This window comes from Pteropus medius, unplaced genomic scaffold (genome assembly GCF_902729225.1).
Source record: "Pteropus medius unplaced genomic scaffold, Ma_sr-lr_union100, whole genome shotgun sequence".
Lineage (NCBI taxonomy): Eukaryota > Metazoa > Chordata > Mammalia > Chiroptera > Pteropodidae > Pteropus > Pteropus medius.
The window spans coordinates 1,404,497-1,431,589 of record NW_024345916.1 but is presented as its reverse complement, the minus strand read 5'-3'; the positions used below and the strand labels follow the sequence as shown (position 1 = coordinate 1,431,589).

The 27,093-nt window shown below is 36.4% G+C and overlaps 1 protein-coding gene across 4 annotated transcripts in view; it reads right to left on the bottom strand.

The window, feature by feature from the left end:
• The window catches only part of DCDC2 (doublecortin domain containing 2), a 156,999-nt gene that overhangs the window by 26,534 nt on the left and 103,372 nt on the right, over positions 1 to 27,093 (bottom strand). For all 4 annotated transcript variants that reach the window (XM_039874811.1, XM_039874810.1, XM_039874812.1 and 1 more), the window contains one exon: positions 4,692 to 4,792. In XM_039874811.1, the coding sequence (XP_039730745.1) occupies positions 4,692 to 4,792 (101 nt within the window). The remainder of the gene's footprint in view (positions 1 to 4,691; positions 4,793 to 27,093) is intronic.

The following is a 27,093-nucleotide window of genomic DNA, read 5'->3' as shown; positions in this document are numbered from 1 at the left end:
CTAGACTTATTGGGAGATTGCTTTGTAAATTATGTAAATGTCTAGTCACTATGCTGTACATCTGAAACTAACATAAAATAATATTGAATGTCAACTGTAATTGAAAAATAAAAAATTATGGAAAGAAAGAAGGGGAAACATATGGGTGTGTTGTTAGTTTTGTGTGCATGTGGCCTTATTGGGGAGGAGGGGTGGGAAGGAGTTGGTAAGAGATCTAAATAATCAACTTTCATAGTAATTAGAGATAAAATTAATAAATAATATCTAAATTTGAACAATAAAATCAGGAAATGTATATTATCAAATTTGAGATGTCACCAATTAAAAGAATCTCTATAATTCTATGTACAATTAGAATGAAAAAAAAATCAATTAAACTATGACATGCCATCACTTGTGAGACTCAAAGATCTCACAGGTATTAAAATGGAGGGAAGGGAGGGATATATGGTTTAGAAATACAGCAGTGTATTCCATGAGAAAGAGCAAAGTAGTTCAAACTGGTTATCTCTGTAGAGAAAAAATCCAGGTAGGGATAGATGGGGCAGCAAGTCGCCATTTTTGTCATCATCTTTGTTGAATTAGCTGACTTTTAAAAATATTGTATGTTTAACTTTGATTAAAAGTTTCAAATAAATAAATAAATAGATAGATAGATAAATAAATAAATAAATAGTATATATCACAACCTCTAATTAAAAAAAAACAAAAACAAAAAAGCTTTCACTGTTCCAGTGTTCACAGCACTGGCTGAAATGCTATTTAATGAAACTACTTAGCATAAAAACATTTTGTAATTCTCATTATTTTACTAATCAAAATCTGCTACAAACTAATGGAGAAAGCTATAAAACAATCCAAAACCACTCTAAAGTTATTATCCCTATCTTCTGCTCTTTTCTGTCAAATGGAACAAAATCTAAAACATAATTATTTATTTGCCTGTTTTATAGGTATTTATTTGCCTGCGTTTCTGAGATGATAGATTCCCCTGCCTGATCCTCACTTGCTAGTGGGTAATTTACTTAACTATAATGGAACGGGCTCATTTCTTGCCTCCTTAGCTTGGAAAAGCTCCATTTTATAAATGGAGCATACTGACACATGAGTAGTCAGTGCCAGGGTATAACCACAGGTATTAGTTAATCAGGTACTTGTTCCACTGCTTATGGACAGCCAGATTGATTTGGAATGTGCATGCAAAAAAATTTAACTTTTAAAAGAGTACCAAATTCTTATTACACTTAAACTCCTAAGAAAAGATATTTGTTCTGGTTTTTCCGAATACATAAAATAATGTGACATTCTTCAGTTTCCCATGAGTTTGAAGGTATTAACTCATCTCAAAAATGAAAAAGTCTGGACCTTGGGACAGAATTCAGGCTCTTTTCTGGCTAGAATCTGTCCATAGTGTTCCATTATACACACACAAACGCACATGCTAGCTGATGCCAGTAGAGGCTATCAAGGACTATGAAAGGTCTCAAATTTTACCCTACTTGCAAGCTAACACATTATCCTGCCACAGTCTCATGGATGCTGGCAGAAGCCATGTGACTCTTGGATCAGAGACAAAGGACTTGATTGCTCACAGCAATGTCAGTACCTAGAGTATCACCACTTGTACCCACTCACCAAGGCCCCATTCCTTAGGGGTTTGTGAAGGGGGCTAACTGATACACACAGTGGCCTGTATTTCAGGGGAAGAACCTGATGTTTAAAGAATCTAAATTTTTTTTCCAAATATTTTTGTTGTGGTAAAATATATATAACTTAAAATTTACCATTTTAACTAGTTTTGAGGACACAATTCAATGGCAACAAATCTTCTATCGAGAGTAATAAACCTAAATTTTGTAACATACGGAGACATTGTCTTTATTATACTGGACAATGAACAAACCTAGAGTTTGTTACACAGCAGGGTTTCTCAGTATCAACCCTACTGACACTTTGGACTGGATAATTTTGTGTGTGTTTGAGGGCTGTCGTGTACATTACAATATATTTTAGCAGCACCCCTGGCTGCTACCCTCAGTAGCAATCAGTTAATAGCCTTTAGTAATAGCAATCAAAAATGTCCCCAGAAATTGCCAAATATCCCCCATGGAGGCAAAATTGCCGCCAGTTGAGAATGACTGCTCCAGAGGAAGTTACTATCTCTGTCTTCAAGGCTGTTCACCACACAAACATTCTTGAAAAGATAGTCCAGAATGTACACAGACAGTCAGCGCCTCTGCTCACAAGATATGGGGAAACACAAGAGCTCCATGGAGAATTATCTCCCAACAGAGGCCTTGATATTTACTTCTAAAACTTGATCTGCTTTTCAAGCATAGGTAAATTACTTGGCCAATTTGCACATATTTTACACACGTGCGCGCACGCACACACACACATACACACACACACATTCTTCTTCTTGGTCCTTTAATTAAAGTTACAACATGAACAATTTAGGTGATAGGAAACCAGTTCAGAGACGTTTAACTAGGAATGGCCCTAAAGGCGGTGTGTGTTAAGTATTGTTTAGAGTAGAGCCAAGCAGTATAGGGTGACTCCATTTCCCTTTTATGCAGGATTTTTTTCCTTCCCTGGGTTAATAATTTGTTGGATTTTTTTTGTTTGTTTGTTTTGTTTTGTTTTATTTTATATTTAATACTGTTCCCCTAAATCGCTCATGTGCTTCGAAGTTAGACACACCTGCTTGTAAATCTCAACTCCTTTTTTTGACTGTACAACGCTGGGCAAGTAATTTCACCCACGTGAATTCACTTTCTTCCTCTGTATGAAGTGTGAATGATAAGATCTATCTCACAGCATTGTCATCACAATTAAATCAGATAAAAGTGCCTAGTAAAGTGCCTGGCACTCAGCAGGTACTTAATAAACAGTAGCTATTGTTCAATGAAGAGCGCCATGAGGGCATGTCCTCAGAGTTGAAGATTACTATATGAAGATTACTATAGTGAAACTTTACAATAATTTTTCCACATTCTCACTTGGTTTTTGACAATATTTATAACATTGCTGCTTAGGATATAGAGCAAAAAGGTCACCAGACCATAGAGAGAATGATGCTAACCTTTAAACTGATAAGCAGCTCCTGCCAACCTCGTGAGTTAGACAATCCCAACTCTATTACTAATAGGATCAAAAAGAAAGTAATTCTTGCCTTTTGTTGCTTGGTTTCATTTCCTTTAAAATGACATCAGTTTGTTGATATTGCCCAGCTTTTACCAATCTGTCTAATCAATCTCTCTGGCATACCTGTATTTTAATAAGCTAGCACTCTCCAGACAAATAAGAAATTAAGCTTTGTGGACACTTATCCAAGGCTGCTCAACTGTTATCAGGGATCAAGGCCTCCTGCCCACTGCCATTCCTGCGATCATCAAACTTATAGGTAAAGAAATACCTATCACAGATTTCACAACTTGTTAAGTGATAAACAAAAAGATTTTTCCTTGGGTAATAACACTATGATTTTCTCTTGATATTTGGTGACTTTGGAATATAAATTAGTCTGGTTTTGGCAGCTACTAGGTGTTGTAGATGTATGACGGTTACTCTTCTTTGTCTTATGATATTTAATTAAATTAGTTTTGCAGAAGACAAAATTCTATTTTCCCTCAGGAAAAATACCTATAACTGAAGTTTATGAAAAATTATTAGTTGTAGCTAATCTTGGATAATAAATTGGATTTTTGAAATCTGTGTGATTTTTAACACATTAGGCTTTTCATCAGGAAGGTGATGCTTCCAGAAAATGCCAGTGAAATAATCAAGCGGCAATTGCACTACCACACTGTTAAGACAGACACAGCTGAGATGATCATCTATAAAATTTGCTGGATTATGAAATTTGCTTTTTGTAAAGGAAATATCACATAATAGAGGACAAGTGGCAATTTCTAGTGACTTCTCATTCCCTTGAGCCTGGGATTATGATTTTCCCTCCTCACCTAAATTCCCATCCTCCACTTAGAATTGTAAGAAACCTGGTTAAATTGTATTAAAAAGCCTTACTTACTTTTATTCTGGCATCATTTAGCTAGAATTAATACCTTAGTCTCTTCTATAAGCATGTGCTTACACACACACACACACACACACACCGCGCACGACACGGCACGATTTACCACACAGTACCGTGTTCCATTGGCCTAAGAAATAAAATCAATACACACATAGCAAATATTCAAGTAGCATTTATATAAGCAATTTCTTTAAGAAAAAAAAAATTCTACCACAATTTCAAGGACCGTAAATGAGAGAATATAAGGGTATTTAAAAACAAAACAAAACAAGACAACCCTACTTTTCTAAATGGAGGATTGTTTTTTGTAGATAAAACGCCAAGCCAATACTTTTTTTGTGTGTGTGTCTAGCTTTCTACCTCTTTATATCTCATATCTAACTCCAATCCACATTATTCTTCAATGCTGTTTATTAAAGACATATCATTTTCCATAATAATTTAAAAAAGACTCTGCAAATGGCTATTCTTTGTAAAAATACTAGGAAGAATTGAAGGTGTTTTGTTTTGTTTTAAAGGTCATTCAGCCACTTCACACCTGAGATGGTTTAGCTAACATATGCAAAGGAACAGCATGGAGCAGATACCACAAAACTTGAGAGAAAAATAGTGGTAATTGATGTGTGCATAATCTTAAAGGCACAAAGATTACCTGATCGACTGGAATCTCAACTTGAGTATCTTCATCTTCTTGGACTTCTGCTGCCCCCCGTGTTTCAGATCTCTCTGCTCCTGCTTTGAAAATGCCTTCATCTGTATTTGAGAAAAACACACAGTGAAAATCAAAATCCAATTGTGACATCGTGTGGCTGAATGCAGAAATTACAATCAAATACATAATGAAGATTGTTTTTAATAAGTTTTTTGGTTCCCTTTGTATTGATAGGATTTTTGTGGCCCCTTTCCCTGCAATCCTACATTTTCATTGAGAAAAGGTTTAGTGGCTAAAACAAGGCTGACCCAGCAGAGTAGAGCTCTGTCACAGACTTTTCTTCATACTTTGGCTATGATTTAATAATACAACTCTGTACAGGTATTTAGATAAGAAGAATTTCACACCTGTTATCTCTGTTCTTCCCTCCTATCCATGAAATAGTGATGATGCTTAGTGTTTTAAAATACTACTTTTAGAAGCTGTCTCTTCCAAAGAGAATGCTATACACTGAATACAATGTATTGAACAATTCTCTCTATTCCAAGTAATAGAAAAAATATTTTTACTGCAACAGAATCATAGAGCTGACTCCACATCCACACAAATCAATCTTTTACTTTGAATACTTCCACAGGATTTTCACAACCTGTGTCTTAAAATTCCTAACTATAAATGTAACGAAAATCTCTAAGACTATAGGTTAATCTCCTTCGACTGGTTTTCCTATGGAAGCAATAATAGCTGTTTTCCATATTTGACTCAGTTTTAATGTCTTACCCCTCAGTCTTCTCTTCTCCAGGCCGAGGAATCAAAAAAAATCACAGAACCATTTGTCTGTCTACTTGCCTCAAGACAGGTTTAAAGCTTCAGTTACTCTCACAGATGTTTTCTCTGTCCAATTTTTAAGGATCTCCAGGGATGGAGGTTTCACCTTCTTTGATAACCTATTACACTATGTTACCCTTGCGGTCTAGAAAATATGTTTTTGTCTTTTATCTTTATTTCTCTAATGGAAACTTATTTCCAAGAGCGCAATTATTTAACATATTTTGCATAATACTACTTCATATTATTAGAGAATAAAAATCATTATTAATTAATATAAAATATATATTTACATTTGTTGAGGACTAATTATACATAAGGCACAGTCTAAGATATGAATGGAATGTAGAGTTTTCCTTCAAATCACCTACAGACTAATGAGAAGACAAGAGATGTAAACACAGCAAAATGCCGTAATGGGTAAGTGGTATAGCAGAGCAATATGGAGGCTCAGGAGATACAGCCAGGTGAAAAAGGAAGAGAGAGAGAGAGGGAGGGAGGTAAAACCAAACTCAAGTTCTTTTTGTTTCTCCTGAAGAAACCATTTTCCTTTTTGATTACTTTTTTTTGTAACTTGACCTGAGGGCTTCTCTACTCACCTTTTTTAAACCTAAGGAAAGCAGAGCTACCCTCAAAGCTAATTACACATGTTGGATTATTCATATGGATTAATTTACTTTGGGGATTACCTACAGCAATCATTTAATCCCACACTGGTTTTTCCCATCCTCCGGCAAAGTATTTTCACTTTTTCTTTCCTTCCATCAGCTCTCATACACGTAAGCAAAACAAAGCAATTGTTTTTCTCAGTTAAATATACATACATAACAGGATACACTCCAAAATCATTACCAAATGATTATTTCGGCATTGGCGGCTATTTTGGATTATCTCTACAACTAACTTCCCCAAGGATGTGGCCCACACAGCATATCTGAAGATTATGTCCTGACTCCGTTGTTCCTTACAACTGAGGACATTGATCCAAAACAAAACTGCAGCCAAAAGCTCTGTGATACCAGAAGAAAGAATATAGAAACTAAAACAGAGTATGTAGTGATATTATCATACATGTAGGCCTGGAGAAAAAGCAGAGTTTTGGTAACGCACTCAACAAAGCAATCCTTGAGCTAAGAAAAGCACAGGGAGGGATACTTCAAGGGGCAAGTAAAACAACTTCCAATTACTCTGTCCTAAAGGAGGAAAAGTGAAAGGGAGTAATCCAAGTCTATGAAATTAGAGTCAAAAGGAATAGGGTAAGCATATATATGTCTCTCCATCAAATTCTGAAACTTGGAACTCACAGAAATAATGGTAGAAACAATAAAGCACAAATCCTGCTTTATTCACAGGTGGAGTTCATAATTCCGAGAATGTGCAGAGGCAGAATAAACTTATTTCAGAAAAGGGTTACATGATTTACTAACCGTTACCTCTAAAACGGTTTAAAAAAGGAAAATTAGGTATGTTAGACATTCACTGATACCCTCTGAATTACCTTAGAAGAAAACAATCACACTCACCCACGAAATGTCCCTTGAATAAGCCTTCAGAGACAGATGGATATGCTTTTTTTGGATGACATTTTTGCATTCACATGTTGCTCTTTCTTTTAAAGAGACTACAAAGATAAACCTACAGATACTAAAGGAATATATTCTTAAAGACTCACATTCAATGAAATGTTTAACTGTATCCAGGTAGTGCTATGAATGGCTTGCAGACGTGGGTTAGAATAAACATTTCACCAGAAAAGAGAATAAGATCGATAATCACAAATAAAACAAAATTGAAAGGGCACTGAAATGGAAAATAGTGACCATAAAGATATAAACAGCAAAGAGACAAATCGACAAAGCTCAACATTGTGTACAGAGGAATAGGTAGAGAATACAAAGATAAAAGCGTATGGTGGAGGTGTGGGATAGGGTTTTGTTCATCAGTGAACTGAGATCAATGAACTGTGAGCCATCTCCTTCAGCAACATAAAGCTAGAAATGGTGTCAGACAGGAATTCCTAGGAATAAGCAGTGACCAAAAAAGGAAGAATGGCTAGAAAGTTACCATGTGATAGAAGAAAGCCTATTAGGGTTTTAATTTTTACTATAAATGCTATATAAAATTAAAAAGAGTAATATGCATGTCTAGGGAAAGTATTTTAAACAGCATTTTCTAATGATAAATTGCTTATATAATACATATGCATTTTAGAACACTTGGAAGATGAAGAAAATAAACATCCTTCTAATCTCATGACCCAGAGATAATGCTGACAACTCATAAATCTTCAGCCTCTTCACTAAATGCTCCTTCCACCTCTTTTTAAAGGAAACCTCACCAGCCCATATTTGACAACTCTCTCTCTCTCTCCCTCTCTCTCTCTCTCTCTCTCTCACACACACTTACACATACACACACATTCATAAAACTAGGATTTTGTTGTATATATAATTTCAAAAGTTTTTTTTATTTTTTACTTTAAAATCATATCATGAACATATCTCGTGTCAATAAATGTTATTTGAACACATGATAAATTGCTCCATGTGGTGGTACCATATTGTAATTAATGGATAATAATGAATGATGAAAAATAGAAAATTTTAAATGAATACAGTAGATTTCATTTGATTAACTGGTAAACACAGTATATCCTCAATAATGTCGTTTTGTTCAAAGTTGTTTTGTTATAACGTTGATGAGGGTGGGGGGAATCAATTCCCGACCAGGGTCACTGTCTGTGTGGAGATTGCACATTCTCCCATATCCGCATGGGTTTTCTCTGGGTACTCTAGTGTACTCCCACATTCCAAGAATGTGCATGTTCATTGGCATGTAAAATGGTCCCATTCTGAGTGTGAGTGTGTGCAATGTTTCCTGAGATGAAAGTGCGTCCTGCCCCGGATGAGTCCTACCTTGCTCTCTGACTGCTGAGAGAGGCTCCAGCCACCCCAGACCCTGAACAGGAATCAGCAGGGTGGAAAATATTAATCTGACTTGTTTTTATCCATTTTTCTTAAAGGTATTTGGAGCTCACATTTATTCCAATTTTTAATATTAAAAGTGTTTTAGATCTTTATTTAGAAGTTTGGTGATGATTTTGTGATGAGAAATATGCCATAGGAACCTAACTCTTGTTTCTGTTCATAATCTACAGTAAAGTTGGTTTCATTATAAATCTTTTCGCTTAATGTTCCAGTTCCCAAGAACTTACTGACAATGTGAAGTGAGGACTTACTGTATATATCAAGATCTACTTTAGAAAAGTCATTCGCGAAAACCCAAAAGCGCTGCTCTTTACAGGCTTAGTTTCTTGTGTTGAGATCACAGAGACATGGGCTATTTACCTTTCCACGTACATACCCCTGTGGGTCCTTAGCTGCCTTATAAGTCTTGTTTCCCAAGAGCAAGTGTGGCGCATGGCATACAGTAAGACCTCAATAAACATTTATTGAAATGAAACAAAAAACACGTCTCTGGTTTCATCTCTTTCTCAAATGCTGATTCCCTTCCAGCTCTATGCCCCCTACAATCCTCCACTTCACATACTCTTCTATTATTTAATTCTCCCATCTAAAACTTCCCCCAGGCATGCTGATAATACACTCATAAATCTACAGCCTCTTCACCGAATGCTCCTTCTCCCTCTTTTTAGAGGAAACCTCACCAGCCCATGTTTCTCCCCATCATGTATCCTACCATTTAAGTAATTTCAATGCCCACGCGATGAGCCATTCTACTCCACTGACAATCCCCTCACCTCTTCCTCACCACGTATCCTTCCCATCATGTGGAGTGACTTCAGTCACAGCCCATGCACAGTCATGACCAAAGAACTTGCAGGTCACAGTACTGCTATGCTAGTTCCTGTCCAGTTCACTGCTTTCATCCTTGTCCCTGTGTGAGTGACTGTTGGAATCTTACTCGTGGTTTGAATCCCATTCAGATTATAGAATCGCCTCAGATCCCATCCCCTACCCTTACAACCAAGCAGAACCACTAGCTTCCCCCATGAGCTACTCTTCTACCTTACACACTCCTTTTATTCATGAACCACACTTAATTTTAATGATTTCTTATACCAATTCTGCCCCCCTTACCCATAAGTTCTTTCAGGCACAGACCACAACCTTTGTCTCTGCGTCCTGTGCCTAGCATAATGTCAGCCACAAAACAAGTTTTGAAAAGATGTTAAAAATGAACTAATATACCAAACATTATATAAAGGCCGAATTTTTGGCATTGTCTAAAAGTATTATTTGTGGTAGAATTTGTATGTGTATATACTTCATCTGGGGCCAAGATAGGTGAGCCAATGTGAATGTTCAAAAGTAAGTGAGTATTCAATATGAAAGTTCAAAAATAGGTCTTAAAACCAGAAAATTAAAATTATTTAACACCAAAGAATTGCCAACAAGGCTACAATGGAAAAAAATTTGAATGATACAATAATATGTTCCCCTTCCAATAGTGCCATAGTAAAAAGCAACTAAAGACACACTCCTAGGAAGAAGGCAAAGATAAAACAAAATTTAAAACACCCACTTGCAAGAATAGATTCCACAAGAAATTTGCAAAAATATTGAGTTTTTCTTCAAGGGCAATACCATTCAAGCACTTTAAAACCTTACCACTTTCCCTTTATTATTACAGCTAATTTAAACTTGCAACATAAATTGGTGAATTTTGATCGTAATGGAAATTGTTACGTGCAATGATTGTATAGTCATTGCTGTAGATACCTGAGACATCTTAACCACAACTCACTAAGGGTAGGTGCTACCTGGGGCAGGGAAGTTAGCCTCCAATGGGACATAGCATTAGTTTTAGCATTACTGTCTCTGTCCTTCCTCACTAAACTTTCCTCCATACTTTCTAATCCAACTTTTGCAGCAGCACTGAATGGTCAAAACAGAACTAAACTGCTCATCCTCTCTATTCCCTATCATGGGAAATTGCACGACCACTCAATCCCCAAATCTGGGAATTATCCTTATTTTCATATTGCTCTCACTCCCTATATACATTCCATTGTTGTCTTTTCAAGTAAATCTCCTTTTAAACATATCCCAAATCTGTAAATATTACTTCGATCTCCTTTATCAATTTGGTCTAATTACCATTATCTGTTAGATGGGCTATTGCAATAGCTTACAAATTAGTGTCTCTCTTCCACTCTTGTTATCCTGTAATTCATCCTCCACATAATAGCCAAGTGATCATAATAGTTCATAAAAATTGTTTAGAAACTCTCTAATGTCTTGCCTTATACATAGAATCGAGTTCCTTACCACGGCTTACAGAGTTGTGATCTGGCACTTAACTGTCTCTTGGACCACATTTCATACCACTTTCTCTTTGGCCGTTAAACTCCAGCTACATTCTGTTTCTCCAATAGAAAATTCTTATGGCTTTGTACTTCTTACACTCTCTGCCTGGACTATCCCCACCCCAACCCTCTTTTTTTTTTTCACATGATTGCCTGCTCCTTGTCATTCGCATCTCAGGAAACCTCCTGGTTCCAATTCCAGTAGCGACCCAGTCATTCACATTGCTCTGTTTTAATTCTCTAACTAGTATGTCTTATTAGCTGATATTTTTCCTTTTATTTGGTGTTTTAGTGTTTGTCAGTCTCCACCAAAGTGTAAGTTCCACGAGAGTAGGCAGCATGCCCACGATGTTCACTGTTCTATCCCTAGCAAGTAACAGAGCTCAGCACATAGTTGTTCAAAAGGTATTTGTTGAAATAACAAAAAGCAAGCACTCAAAGATTTTTGCTGCATTGAGATAGAATGTAAAGAGTAAAAAATGTAAAAGTCACTAGCCCAGTCTATTAATTCTGTGTGTTGTTACAGGGGGTTTGCCCCAATCTGGCCACACTTGGCCTTATAGCATTTGGATGAGGAGAATGGGTGTCAAGGGGGTTGAAGAGAAAGAAGATTGGAGTACATCCTATGCAGGGATCAACAACTTAAGCTATGTGTGATTGGTAAAGTAGTAGCTCCCTCCAAGATATCTACATTCTAATTCTCAGAAACTGTGAATATGTTATATTGCATGACAGAGGTGAATTCAGGTTGCAGATACATGTAAGGCTGCTAATCAACTGACCTTGAGATGCTGAGATTATCCTGGATTATTTGAGTGAACTCAGTGCAATCACAAAGGTCCTTACAAGTAAAAGAGAGAGGCGGGAGAACCAGTGTCAGAGTGCTGCAGTGTGAGAAAGGCTTGATTGGCCATTGCTGGCTTTGAAGATGGAAGGAGGCCATAAATCACAGAATTGTAGACAACCTCTATAAACTAGGAAAAGGCAGGAAATGATGTTCCCCTTAGAGACTCTAGAAGGAACACAGCCCAGCCAGCACCTTGATTATAGCTCAGTGAGGACCATTTTGGAATTTTGAGCTCCAGAAGTGTAAGGTAGTAAATTTCTGTGTTGTTTTAAGCCACCAAGTTTGCGGTAATTTTTTACAGCAGCAGTAAGAAACTAATACATCATGTGTCCAAAAATTATGGTCTAGAAAGAATATCGGGAATAGTAGCCACTGCAAATCCTCTTTCTGACTCCTGCAGATACCTGCCCAGTGAGGGCAAATAGTTAGATACCCTCTTTGCCCTCCTCCTGTGAGTCTGCTGCCTTTTGTTTTCCTTCTCTGTTATTAAATCTCTATTTTACTCCCCTACAAGGTGCAAGACCCACCCCCAGCCCCATACACACACACATCTGCCAGAAGAAAGAGATTAGATTTTTTTAAAAGTCGTCTACCCTAAAACCAAAGTAAAGAGTAAGATAAATTTGACACACAATACTTCTCTCATTCAATTACTACACTAAGGATCAAATTCAATGGTTGGATGCACACTGCACCAAATTCAACTCTAATCTTTTCTCTTTGAATCATGAATAGATATTTTAGTGTATATTACCCAGTGAAACAATAACAAGCAGTCTAGTAAAAATAAAAATGCTCTTCAATTATTTCTCACTTATCTCTTATGAATTTTATTGTCTAAAAATTGAAAGCGGAGCTGCTGAGTAGGGCAGTCATATCATTACTATGTAGTTCCTAATAAATATGAATCTATTTTCCCTACAGAAATGGGAAACAAATTCTTGTGCTTTCTTAGCTTTTCTGCAACTAGAACCACTGAAATAAAAGCAGTTCCTAGTTTCAATGCATCAGTATTTCACTTCAGTAACATTACAATATTTTAATGTTTCCAAATAAGAAAAGTTACCAAATAATGAATGATATAGTCTCATGTAATTGATGATAATCAGATGATCTTGTTTAAAGAATATCTTCTTACCAGAATAATTAAAAATTATTTTTAAGTATTATTATAAACTCTATTTTAATATGTTTAGTGTTTGAAACTGGTTGAAGCTCTTCAGGATAAAAAAGATGAAAAATAACAAAATAATGCCCAGTTCTGAATAATTTATGGAACTCTTAGATATCTATTAAGTGGAAGCTCTATATGTAAATAAGAAGTTTAGTGTGACTATAAACATCTCTACTACTGAGACTGCTATTAAATTCAAAACAAAATGTTAATTTTAAAAGCAACTCATTAAACCCAGTAGATTATAAAAATGTTGGAAACAGAAAGTTTATGACTTTCAGTATATAGAACAATATTCTAAGAAGAAAAAAAATATAGATCTATTTACAAGGAAAATCATGCCCTCTTTAGACGTGTCACATCAGTTACCAAAGGCAGAAATAAATTTAAAATTGGTAAGAATGTGAAATAAAAATGATTTTCAATAGCTAATGTTAATGTGAGCTATATTCATAAGATAAATATATTGAATTTCTAATATATAACTCTTCATAGATACAGATTGTTGTTGTGAGAAAATCTTACTGAAATTTAAGGAAAGCACTTCCAGGAAGTTGGCCAAGTAAGAAAATCTTTATGAAGTTTAGCAAGGGGTGAGGTAGAGAGGGAGAACAGACTCACAGATAATGACACTTCTTCATGAGAGAATATCGGCCAACCTGCCTCTGATCCTTGTTACAACTCGTACAATATCCTCCTCACACTGCTCCACCGAACTAAAGTATATTATCATTAGAAAGAATGAAAAACTAGTCAGATAAGAGCTAATGTTCTGAATGCATCTAACTTAGTACAATATAATCCAAATGTTTTTTAATCACTGATCTTCTCCATATTTCATTATGGCCCATAAACGCAAATGGGAAATCTTTACAGAAAAAAGAATATTACAAGAGATATTTTTCTTTGGCAATTTAGAATATTACATGAAAATAACTTTATCCATGCACATATAGGCTGTGTTTTCTTGACTGCAGTTTATAATATTTGTCTTCTTCCTATTCCCTGACTCCCACTCCAGGGTATTAAATATCATCTGTTATGCAGCTGATGTTTAAATTTGACTATTAAGTCTTTGCATAGACTTTATCTTAACCACCATGGTTATTTTACCTTGACTTCAAATGGGTGTAACAAAATTTCTAAGTGTAGACAGAAAGCAAAAGTAGGATTATTATCATTGATTTCCCCAGATCACAGGTAATTTTGCTCTTATCCTTATGTTTCTATTTTAATTTTTTTTAGACAGTTTATATTGTCATCAAAATCAGAAATATTCAGAGTACAAAGAGTGAAGCACATATTTATAATATTTAGAATTCATGATTCTTAACTATTTTATAACATATATAAATTTTGGTATAATTTCCAAATTTCAGATACATGGGACTGAGAATAACAAAGTACCTCTGAGTAGGATAATCTAAACCAACAAGTATATATAACTTTACTTTTTCATTTTTAATTTTGTAACTTTATAAGAATTACACTACCAATTGTTCTAAAAATAATTTTTAGTTCATCAGAATAATTGAATTGTTCCTCTTTGCACTCCCACTGAGTTCAGAGTTACTTAATAAATAGCCTAAGATTCACGATTCCTGTTCTGAATTCTAGCTGGTCCAACTACTTCCAAATGACCTTGTGTATTCTAGTCTATAAAAGAGCTAGCCACACTTCAAATACTTCTCTACTTTAAAAATTTATCATGGCAGCAAATGGAGTAGTTGAACAGAACAGAAATACACAGTACTCTTAAATTCCTTAATTTTAATATTTACCGAGCCTCCTCATGCTCAGGTATACCTTTCATCTTTCTCTGGATACCAGCCAGAGAAAGATGAAAAAGGCACTGGCCTCACGATGCCTATTGTGTACTGGAGAATATAAGTGGAAAAATCAACAGCGCAGAGTAAGTGTAACAAATGCTATACAGGTTGTCAAGAGTGCATAGAAGTAGGAAAGGGTAATGGTAGGTGGGTGGCAATCAAAGACGGCTTCTGAGAGAAAGAAACTGCGAATCAAAACATGAACGGAATCTGTCACTGAAGAGCAGAAGAGGCATGTTCTAGACAGAAAGGCCAATGTATGCAAAGACTTGGAGGCACTGGAACACATGGTATATTCCAGCAACTGCAGGCAGATGAACATGGCTGCAGAGGGGGAGACATGAAAGGTATTACTCAAGGCCCTCTACGAAGATACTGTTGAGGGGGACATGCCAGGTGAGAGGGAGAGGTCTAGCTAAGATTATAAAAAGGAAGCCTGGAATGTGGGTCAGACTGAAGTGCCAAAAGGCTATTAGCCTGGAGAATTCAAACAAATGGAATGGAAAAGAAAACACGAAAAGATGAGTCATGAGGTTCTGAAGCACAGGAATCTGTAGTGGGACAGGCACTGCTCTCTGGGATTTTGGCACTACACTAACTATGGCACATCCTGAATGAAGACAGTGGTAGTGACATGGACAGGAGGGGACACGTGAGAGGGTTACATGACTTCCTAGATGTGGGAGGTGAGAGAAATAAAAGAGTCGAAAGGAAACTCTAAGGTTTATGGTTTGGGTGTCTAGGTGGTTAGTAGTATTTTTACTAAAACAAGAAAAGAAGGGAATGGGGTGGTAAGAAGAAAACGATGCATTCTAATTCTGACATACTGTTTTGAGTCTCATGTTAGGCATCTTGACAGAAATGTCAAGTAAGTGGTTGGAAATGTAAGTCTGTTAAGGAGGATAAAGTTCTAGGATTAGGGTATAGATTTGGGAGCCATCAGGATGCAGCTGATAGGTAAAGTCATGGGTCTGGATGAGAATTGGAATGAGAATAAAAGAGCATTGGGGACAGAATTCTAGGCAACAATATTTAAAAGACAGGCAGAAGAGAAACAAAGATTGAAAAGAAATAACAAAAGGCACAAGAAAAAGTAAGAGTGAGCTGTCAAAGAAGCCATGGGAAAAGTAAATGTCAGCAATAAAGGAGTAATCAGCATTAAAAAGTGTCCTCCAGCTTTGGCATCCCAATTACCTGGTTGGTCAGTTAGGTGAGGGTAATTTTAACAAAGTGTGGTTATATTGGGTTATATTATGGTGTGGTATGTAAGTGATAAGGAAATGAAGACAGGCAGTATAAAACAATCTTTCGAGATGGTTGGCTGTGAAGTGGAGAAGACAGATCATAGCTCTGTAAAACCTAACTCCGAAGCCTGAGGCCATGGACATCGTAAGGGGTGAAATCCCATCTCTTCTGACTCCTGTCTTCCAATACATTTGTCACAGACATCAGCACCCTAAAGCTGTTGTTGAACCTATATCCCTAATGCACAAGTGTGTCTAACGAAATCCTAGCATTCTTTTAGAAATTCAAACTATTCCCATTCACTCATGGGCAAATTAAACCAAAACAGATCATCTTAATCTTGATAATATAAATGTAACTAGAACTGTATTTCATAAAAATATCAATCATTCTTGCTATACAGACATTTATTGAAGTTTGAACTTTAACTAAAACGAATTACAATGTGGTAATCTGGCTGCAGAGAATAAGTGGCTAAGACGAGGTCGGACAAGAAAGAGAGAAACCTACAGGGCAGCACCCATACTAGGAAACAAGGCTCCTTCAACTCACCCACCTGAGTTAAATCATTCCATGTAGTATGGCCATTAACAATCATTTCAGACAAAGAAATATAAGACTGCTTAGCTTCAGAAGACTACTAAGAATTAATGCAAGGAATCTAAAAAAACAGAAGCTAAAGAGAAAATAGAATTGTAAATTTTCAAAATCTATCTGCAGTTAATAAACTTGAGATAGGAGACTGAAATAATTCTCTAAATATTTGTTTCAAAATCATATACATAGCATATACTTAGGGGATTAAACACTTAGCTCAAATATGAAAATAAAAATGAACTGAATGTGTGTTTTTAAAACTTGGTTATTAATCCCAATTATTACTAAATTACAGCTTTGATAATCTAAGGCTTCAGCATTAACTTTTAACTTTTAGCAGTAATATGCTATAAAATAATATGCTTAGCAAAGCCAATACTACTATAAATATAAAGCAAGTATCAATACTTTCAAAGCTAATCTAATCCTGAGACAGGAGTTAGTGATTCTGTGAACTGCAGTCCTCACTCAGAGTGCAAATGTGAAAATCAGTCCCAATCAGTCATCCTGAATGAAGGAATCGAATTATTTTCCATCTAATTTAATTGGCATGGGAAATGTGCCTGAATTGTTCATTAAATCTGAGTGAGGGTGTTTTCAATTTAACTGTTCCAGCATTTTACAGATTAGTATGCTTCTATTTGCCTTAGAAATTCAAAGTGAGAGCTCTTGAGTGCTTAGCATTTCAGGTGTTTATGTAGGCTCCATAGTAATTTTTGGAGAGGATGATAAATTTTTATAGGAGTTGATGTCTCGCTAAAGGTATAACTTACCTTTCATTGGTGGCTGATCTTCCATCTTAACATAAAATGGAAGTTACAGTATACTCAATTTAGCCTATCTTTGACAATGCATAAAGCCTACAATTCAAAGAACTGCTGTCAATAATAGTAGATGAAAACAAATATTTTCATAAGATATTTTTATCTGTAATATCTACCATGTTCTGAATTTTATTTAAAATAGCCTGAGATAAATCCATTTACATGATTCTACTGAACTCCATTTTAAGATGTTTATCTAATCACGAATATATCCCTATATCATCAATTGATATAGACATTCAGATATAAAATGACTACATATCAATTTAGTTCTAAATTTGAAAGAATAAAGTAAACATAAGCGCCAAACCATCGATGGGAAGAGATCTCAATAGCCTCAACTAATGATGGGAAATATGCAAATTAGCTATAAACAGTACTATTTATTGTGAAACTATCGAGAAAGAAAATTCAAAATAGATCAAGACAAATCAGCCAACATTTTGCTTCCTTGGATTTAATGTTGCTCTAACAGGTATTGACTGAGATTCCATCAGATTCTGCACTCTTCATTTAGTGTTATGACTTAGGGATTTGATCTGTACGTATAACAAAAATCTATATGTGCTGTATTTTTGCGAAGATAGAAAACATCCTCCTCTAGCATTTTAACCTAGGATTGAAGTTTACCATCATAATTTCATTACAAAAGGAATAATTCCAGCTCCTTAAATTCAAGAAATAGTATCTTTCAGACATCCTTACTTCTTTCTTAACTAATAATTGAGAAATACCAATAACCTACTTGTTATCAGTATAGGGAACAGAGATAAAGTAACTTTTACTTGGATTTTTCATTAAACTAAAATTTTTAAGTATTTTCATGACATTAAGTGTCCTTTCATTTAGTTATTATAATAATAATTCACATACTTCTAGTCGAGGTAAGCTGAAAAAAATATCTATTTTAGAACAAGTAGAAAGGCTTACTGTTCAGTCAAGAAACATTATTTCTTCAGCATTTACCTAGAGCAAGATGTAAATTAATAATAACAGTAACAGTATATTAATAATGATGATGATTAGCTAATACCTATTGGATACTTATTATATGACACTGATCTAAGCATATCACATATATTAACTCATTTGATGCCCATAACAACTGTATGAAGCAATTATTATTATTACCCGCATTTTATATATGAAAAATGGAGGTATTCTAAAGTTCATAGATAGCAAGTGGTAGAAGCAGGATTCAGAGAGAGCAATCTGACACTTGAGCCCAGGTTTTTAATGGCTTTACCACACTTTTAATGCCAGGTTTTCTAATCTGCCAATCATGACCCATTAGTGGATGATGATTTCAATTTAATGGGTTGCAATTAGTGTGTTTTTTTAAATTTGAGTACAGTTGGTATACAATATCACATTAGTTTCAGGTGTACAATACAGTGATTCAACATTTACATACCTTACTATGTGATCATCAGTCTAGTAACCATCTGTCACTATGCAAAATTATCACGAAGTTATTAACTATATTCCCCTCCGCCTTTTCACCCATCCTCCAAACCTCCTCCCCTCTGATACCATCAGACTGATCTGTTTCTATGAATCTGTCCTTGTTTTGTTTTGCTTCTCCATTTGTTTTGTTTTGTTTTGTTTTAGATTCACATAAACATGAAATCACATGGTATTTGTCTTTATCTCACTTATTTCATTTAGCATAATGCCCTCTAGGTCCATCCATGTTGTCACAAATGGCAAGATTATATTTTTTTACTGCTGAGTAATATTCCACATCTTCTCTGTCTATTCACCTGTCAGTGGACACCTAGCTTGTTTTCTTATCTCAGCTAGTGTAAATAATGCTTCAATGAACACCGGGACACATATATCTTTCTGATGAATTCGTGTTTTGGATTTCTTTGAAAAAACACTCAAAAGTGGAATTGCTGGGTCGTATGGTAGTTCCATTTCTAGTTTTTTGAGGAATCTCCATAACGTTTTCCACAGTGACTTTAGCAATTTACATTCCTACCAACAGCGCACAAGAGTTCCCTTTTCTTCACAACTTAACTTTATATATAAAGGAACTAGAAAAAGAACAAAACTCAAAGTAAGTAGAAGGAAGGAAATAATAAAGATCAGAGTGGATAAACAAAATGAAGACTAAAAAAAAAAAATAGAAAAGATCAATAAAACTAAAAGCTAGCTAGCTCTTTGAAAGGATTAACAAAATCAACAAGACTTTACCCAGATTCATCAAGAAAAAAAGAGACAAACCAAATAAATAAAATCAGAAATGAAAGAGGAAAGGTCACAACTGAATTACAGAAATACAAAGGATCATTAAAGACTACTATGAACAATTATATACCAACAAATTGGACAACCTAGAAAAAATGAGTAAGCTTCTAGAAACAAAATTCCAAGCCTGAACCAGGAAGAAACAGAATCCAGACAGACCTATTACTAGCAATGAAATTGAATCAGTAATCAAAAGACAAAAATCCAGGACTAGACAGCTTCACAGGTGAATTCTACCAACATTTAAGGAAGAATTACTACCAATCCTTCTCAAATTATTTCAAAAAGTTGAAAAGGAATGCTTCCAAATTCATTCTACAAAGACATTATTACCCTGATACCAAAACCAGACAAACTTCATAAAAAAGAAAATTACAAGCCAGTATCCTGATGAATAGATCTGCAAAAAATCTCAACAAAACACTAGCAAACTGAATTCAACAATATGTTAAAAATATTATACACCATGATCAACTGGGATTTATCCCAGGGATGCAAGGATGGGTCAATATCTGCAATCAGTGTTTTAAAAAAAAAAAAAAATAGAACAAAACAAAAAATAGATTGTGGTGCCAGGGTCAGCTTCCTGGGCATGCAACCTAGGCAGTCACACAGGACCACTCTTATGAAGGGCCCCCCCACTTGACTTAATGCTCAGCTGTAACCATCTGGAAATTCTTAATAACTGTATCCTTGAACTTGTGTTGAGACAATGGAGCATGCTCATGAGGAGAGGATACATGCACAGTAAAAGTGGCCATAATCCCTTGCCCCTGTAGCGAAGATAGAAAATGTGGGTAGAATGCATGCATATAAAAAAGTGAAATAAACAGTAGAGTTAGTCTTAGTTCTTTCACTTTTCTGATAAAAACAAAATGTATATGCAGGTATGATCTAGGAAACACAGATTGTACAATTTTAGTAGTTCCACATATGAGTTAAACACTCATATTTTGCTTTTAAAACCGGCATTGTATAATATAAAGATAAACGGTAAAATTTAACTTTCCTTTACTTAGAATGACAATACTAGCAAATGAAAAACACGACAAGTTGAGAAAGAGACCATGGAAGAAAGGAAAGAGTATATATTTAAGTACCCTTAACAGTACTTTTCTTCCCTGCTATTTGATCAAAAGGCCTCACATCTTCATTTTGCACTGGATCCTTCAAATTATAGCCAGTCCTGTGCAGTACACATAGTAAGGCTGATTACTTTTCCACAAAACTTTTATTTCATGAAACAAATATACATAAGCATAGGTGGGTGTACTGAATCACAATGTAAATTTTTTTCATACTATGAGTCACAGAAGGTTTAAAGACCACTTCACTGCACTAGGGAATAAAAGGCATAAGAACCCTTTCTCCTTGCCACCCTGAAAAACAATCCACTTAAGAGGGCAACAGAGCTAGCTGTATTCCTGCTCCCTGTTATCTTCTAAACCCCAGACTGTCATAATCTGACTTAACTTCGACTTTTACAAAAACATGTCCCACATCTCTGCAACTAGACCTCTGAACTCCAGAGGAACTGTGATGGTTCTCACTTCCCCGTCCTCCCTTCCCCACCTCCTGTCAAGTGGCCTGACTTCTCCTCACCTCTGTGCCTTTACTCAAGCAATTTCTTCACAGCCATGGTGCCTGTCCATTCTTCCCTTCTAGATTCAATTCAAGAACCACCTCCCCAGAAGTCTTTCACTTCTCTAAAATTTTTAAATTTACTCTCTGTACCCTAACAGTACCACATGATAGATAATTTAGATATTGACACAGAGAGGATGTGCAGCTGTTTTATAGGCACTTCTCCAAAAGCCCATGACATCCAACAAGGTTGGGCTACACACAGAACTCAATATGGAGCCACAAGAGGGAACACGAACCTAGTTTTCTTGAATGCCTACTATGTGCCAAGCATGTTCCTCAAAATACCCTGTGAAGTAGGTATTTTTATTCTACTTTATGGACAAAGAACCTGAGATTTAAATAACTTGCCTAAAGTTGCACAGAGCCAGGACCAAGGGTTGAGCTTCTCCCACCACAATGCCTTGTAAATGACACCCACCTTGGAAGAACCCTGGAGGAAGCATCACCACTATTAAGATAATCAACTGCAACTTGTGCCAATTAGACCAAACCTGAACAAATGTTTTAAGAGTCACAGGGGTGTTCTGTTTTACTTTTGAATTTTCAGTCTGCCTTCTAAGTTATGCATGAGAAGAAGTAAATTCAAAAGTTAAAAAATGGAAATAGCAGGCCTGGGTGGGGAAGTAGAGGGGCATGTGGGGGAGGGTAACTAGTTTTGGGAAAACAAATGACGAAAAGAAAGTATCCTTAAAAGCAAATCAGATTTGTAGGAGAGTATAAGAAATTAAATTTTGCAGGAACAATAGAGAATGGAGAGCTATCAATTAAAAATTTTTTGGCAACTCAGGCATAGAACGCTAGGCATGATTTGAGTCTGGTGTGTGCCTCGGAGGAAGCTGGAGAAAGAAAAAAGTTTTGTCTGCTTTTTGCGTAACGTATGGAAAGTTGAGAATTCTGTGCCTTTTTAAAAAAGTTATCCTATTATTAAATCTTCTAACTATCTTTTATGATAATTCTTCTTCCAGATGAAGTAAAAGTATATTTTTTCCTAACTTAGGGTTAAACTGTTGAAATCCTTCCATAAAAGGCAAAATTGCCAAAATAACCACAGATTTAATACTTGATTATATCAGAAATCCCAGTAGAAATAAAAATGTTAACATGAGATATGAGTGTAACATGCACTAATACGCAGTATGAGACCATCTATGACAATTTTATTCTTAGCTCAAAAGTGAAAAGCAAGAGCTTTAATTTCAGAGGAAAGAAATTCTGAAAAACCATCTGTTTTCTTTAGATGTTCCTAAAGCTGATGCATATTATTTTTCATTGAAAGAAGAGTTAAAAATAAAGAATAATGAGTTGAACTACATATGTAATAATAGTATATCCATAAGGCAGTAGAAAAAAACTAGACTACAAAATAAAAACAATGAAAACATTGAATAACTATTTAAATAGTGAAGTCACTAAGTTCTATCATAATCAAAGCTATTTTTATTTCCAATCATATTGCTTATTTGAATATGTTTTCCTTTTTTGGGGAGCAAAAGCCGAACTTTTATGAAAAAAAGGACCAATTAAAGTATATATTTTCATATGGGTATGTGTATCTTAAAAATGAATATATTCTCTTTCAAAAAAGTCAGTGGCCAGATGAATTTAGCACACATTAATGAATTCCACAGCTCAGTTTAAATGGAATCTGGCAAAACTATAGCAGAAGACTTTCAGAGAAGCTTTTAAGTAAAGAGGGAGCTCATAATATCACTGAAATTGTGTCTAAGTGAATTGAGTTCATTATGGATGTTATTCTAAGAACATTCACACAGTCCAATTTTACATTTTAAATGTATTACACGTTTTTCTTAAATACATTTTAAGCTGCACATTTTGTAACGAGATGATAAAATGATATGCAATTGTTTTGTGTGGTCACAAAAGAAGCAGAGGAAAGGCTGGCGTTTCTGCACATGTGTGAGCGAGGCTAACCCTATATGCCAACACAGAGTGCACTTCATGTGCCTGCTTAACCCTGTGGCCATACAATTATCTTTTGTATATCAAGTATCCCCACTTACTTTCTCTATTTATCAATTTTACAATATTCATGCGGGTTGCAACCATTTCACTTTAACTTTAAAAAGGCCTTGGAATTGTCAGAGGTGGGACACGCTGGCAAATTAACAACTGAAGAAATAAATGTATGAAGAATTTTTTACATTAAATATACAATCCACACAAATGTCTTGCACATCTGACGTTCGTCCTTGAAATTATTAGCTTGCAAAAAGAAGCTATAAATTGCATTGCATAGAGATTGCGCCAATCAAGTTGTTTATAAATTATTCTGCCTGAGGATTTGCAACTAGCAATAGTTGCCATACTTGTCTATGTAACCCCAAACTGGCACTTACAAAGTAAAGCAAAATTGACAAACAGAAAATGGTTAAGATTACTACTCATTTAAAAAAAAAAAGTTTAAGAGTAAAAACTTAAACTTCACTGTACTAAGCTGTCTCACCAGTGGAAAATAAAAATGAGAAGTTGCTTTTTCTAATGCATTAAATGGCCGCACCTTCCTCTTAACACAGATTATTGTGACAATCTGGATCATTTACAGATGTCCACCCAGCACGTGAATTCTCAACCCTCTCAGGAAAGAGAAAAAAAAAAGAGTGTAGGAAGGTTTCTCCCGGACACGAGGAGGCAGCACGGAACTGGCATCAGCACTTAACTGCAAATGGGCTCTAGACTCAGCTTCAGTTTGTAAGCATGGCCACTGCTTTGTCTGTTCATTCATTTGTTCATTGAGCTCTAGCTCTGTATCAACCACTGCAGTTGTTCTTGAGGTGCTGAGGGCACAAAGAATAAGACAGCCCCTTCAGAGAAATGTCAGTGTACGCAAGTCAGTACACCAGGTGTCCCAGAAGTCTGATGGACATCCGCTTGGGATACAATGCTGCACAGAGGACAGAGTAGTTGAATACCCAAGATGAGAAGAATGGAGGAAATGATGCTTAAGCTAGTATGAATAAAAGAGAAGCATGATTATTTTTGACTGAGGGCTCAATGAAGATTTCACAAGGAAACTGAAATCTGAGCAGGCTCTTGCAGAATACTCACAAGCCCAGAGGCAAGACCATCCTCTGTATGAAGACTGGAGTGGGCCTGGTAAGACTTACAAGCTAAGAGAAAGAAGCAAGACCTGCTCTGGTGAGCAAGACCTGCTTTGGTAAGCAAGAACCACCAAAGTTTCTAAGATGGAGTCATAATCATATTTGTGTCTCAGACGATAATTTGTGACTATCAAGAATAGATTTAAGAGGACTGAGACAGGAAGCTGAGAAGCCCTGAGGTAGGATCGCTCAAAGGCACAGAGGATATGGCAATAGCAGTTGGGTCTAGAGGTAGAAATGATCCAGGTGATGTGTTGGAATCTTTTAAGTTTGGTTTAGAATCTTTTATGTTTTCAAATCCTGTGACATCAGACAAGGTGTGCAGGAGGTCGCCGGGATGCAGGACTGGTGTTCCAGGGAGAATGGAGGCCAGAGATACAGAAGGGCGTGCCTATGATGTAACCCTGAGGGACACTGCACTTGGACAGAGAAGGGGTTGATCTTTATTCTCAGACTGAGAAGAAACAGACAAGTGGAGGGGAAAAGCAACAGTGGGGAAGATCACAAAAACCCAGGAGAGAGCATTTGAGAAGACAGGAGGGCGATCACAAAACACCACCAGTAAGATGTACAGATTTAATTAAGCGATAAGTAGCACGGATAACTTTTTGAAAACAAATTTCTATATAAGATGCCAGTTTTGTGACTCGGTGAGTGAATGTGAGCGGTTAAGAGGAAAAAAGGATGAAAATTATAAAGTTTCCCAGGCGCAGCTGTACTTCCTCACGACTTTGAGTATGTAGACATGGAAAAGAGAAATGAAGGAACAGGACATTCTAGGCAAGAATTAAAAATAAGAACAGAGCATTGGAGAGTCAGGGATCATCCAACGGGCCTAACTAGAGAGACCAGTCTTCTTGGATTCACAGTGAGGGGTAGTGGGAGATGAAGCAGGACCCGTCGAAAGGGCTGCTGTGGACATCCTTGAGAGTCAAGCAGAGACACTGGGGCCGGCCCTTAGCTGAGCCCACAGGTCCCACCTGTGAGGCGTTCCCTGCTCTGTAGCAATAACGAACCACAACAGGCCCCAAATTATTCTGGCAATTCTTTTCCTACTAGCTCCTGTCCTGATAACTGACTGGGCATAAAGACAGAATGACAGAAGAATCAGCCTGCTGGGTTTGCTGTCCGCACATGCTGCAAATGACCCCACCTGCCCATTTTTCAGCTGACTCCGCCTGACAAATGTTCACGGCTGACTGCCCCCGATTAATCTGGCAAACAGAAGGGGGCATGTCAGAGATTTCCACCAGCTTTCCTCTAGGAAATTCTCATTAATCTGACTCTCAGGATGGGAAGGAAGAGATAAAAAAAATCTGGACTTTGTCACTCCTTTAAAACTGCTCGAAGGTGGTGATGCTCACATCTGCTGATTCCATCTTAAAAGAGCCTTGCAAGGCAAGAAACAACACTGTTCTCTTTTTCTCCCTCCTTCCTTCTCTTCTGCGGTTTGTTTTAATTCACAGGTGAAATGTTGGCAAGCTTCAATAATCTTCTTTAACAATTTCTACGAAACACACGTAGCAGCGGATTATATGTGAATTATCATGATTTTAAATAACTGAGCCCGATGAACAGAAAAGGGTTTAGCTCTTAAATAATTAGGTGAAAATCAGTTCTGGCTTCTTTTGGGGATCTGGAAGGCACTTCCTACCGTAGACAGGAGCAAAAGGTTACAGTAAATTTGAAGAAATGTCTGTACCCAGCTTGCAGAAATTTACACATTGGCTTTTTAAATAAAGGCACTTTTTATAGCATTAATTGGAGATTTTAAGCAGCAGGCGGTGGGATTTCATTTTATTTTGTAAGGGAAAGTCTAACAGTTGTCAAATGGCCTGGGTAGAAGTGAATTATTTTGAGTTTTTTCTCAAGCTCTCTGAAATGAAGCTTTTACTGCCTGCCGCGTAATGGCCTTCTTTTGCCATGTAAATGTGGGATCAATCTAGTTTTAAACAGAAAGATTTTTCTAATGCATTTTTGGTATTTTTCAAGCTGTGATACAGCTGATAGGAGTTCTTATAAAATGTGAATTACAGGAAATTCATATTTATAAGCTTCTGCGAGTAATTTTAGAGCGGTGACTTTTAAACATCTGCTAATGAAGAATTCCAAGAGCAGCACTGTGCACCAATTTTTAACATTTCCCATATATGCCTCTTTCCCTGACCAAGGCCCTGGTGGAAGGCTGGAGGCCTGCCCAGCAAGAATCTCATGCTTTGGGACAGTGAGCTTCTGGTCACTGTCCCAAACTGAAGATGTGGCTCAGAGGGCAGACGTGGCTGTGAAGGAGGGATGAGGTCATCCCATTCTTCAAGGGAGGTCTGCTTCTCTAACAGTTCCACAGTAGCCACTGCCAAGTTTGGCAGTCACAGACTTCTAAAGTGCTTTGTGGTTCTGTTTCTGGCTTTTAATTTTCCCTGGGAGAATAACAGAAATCACAGCATTGCAAAGTGGACTTGTGGTAAACACACGTGGGCAGGTTTGCCCTTGCTCTTTCTGCACTGGTTTCCAATTGCTGCTGTAACAAATTACCACAAACTTGGTAGCTCAAAACAGCACAAGTTTTTTTGTTTTTGTTTTTGTTAATTTTTTTCTTACACTTCTGGGATCAGAGTCTCGATACACCTCACTGGGCTGAAATCAAGGTGTGGGCAGGGCTGAGTTTCTTTTCTGCAGGCGCTAGGGGAGAATCCAACGCATTGCCTTTTCC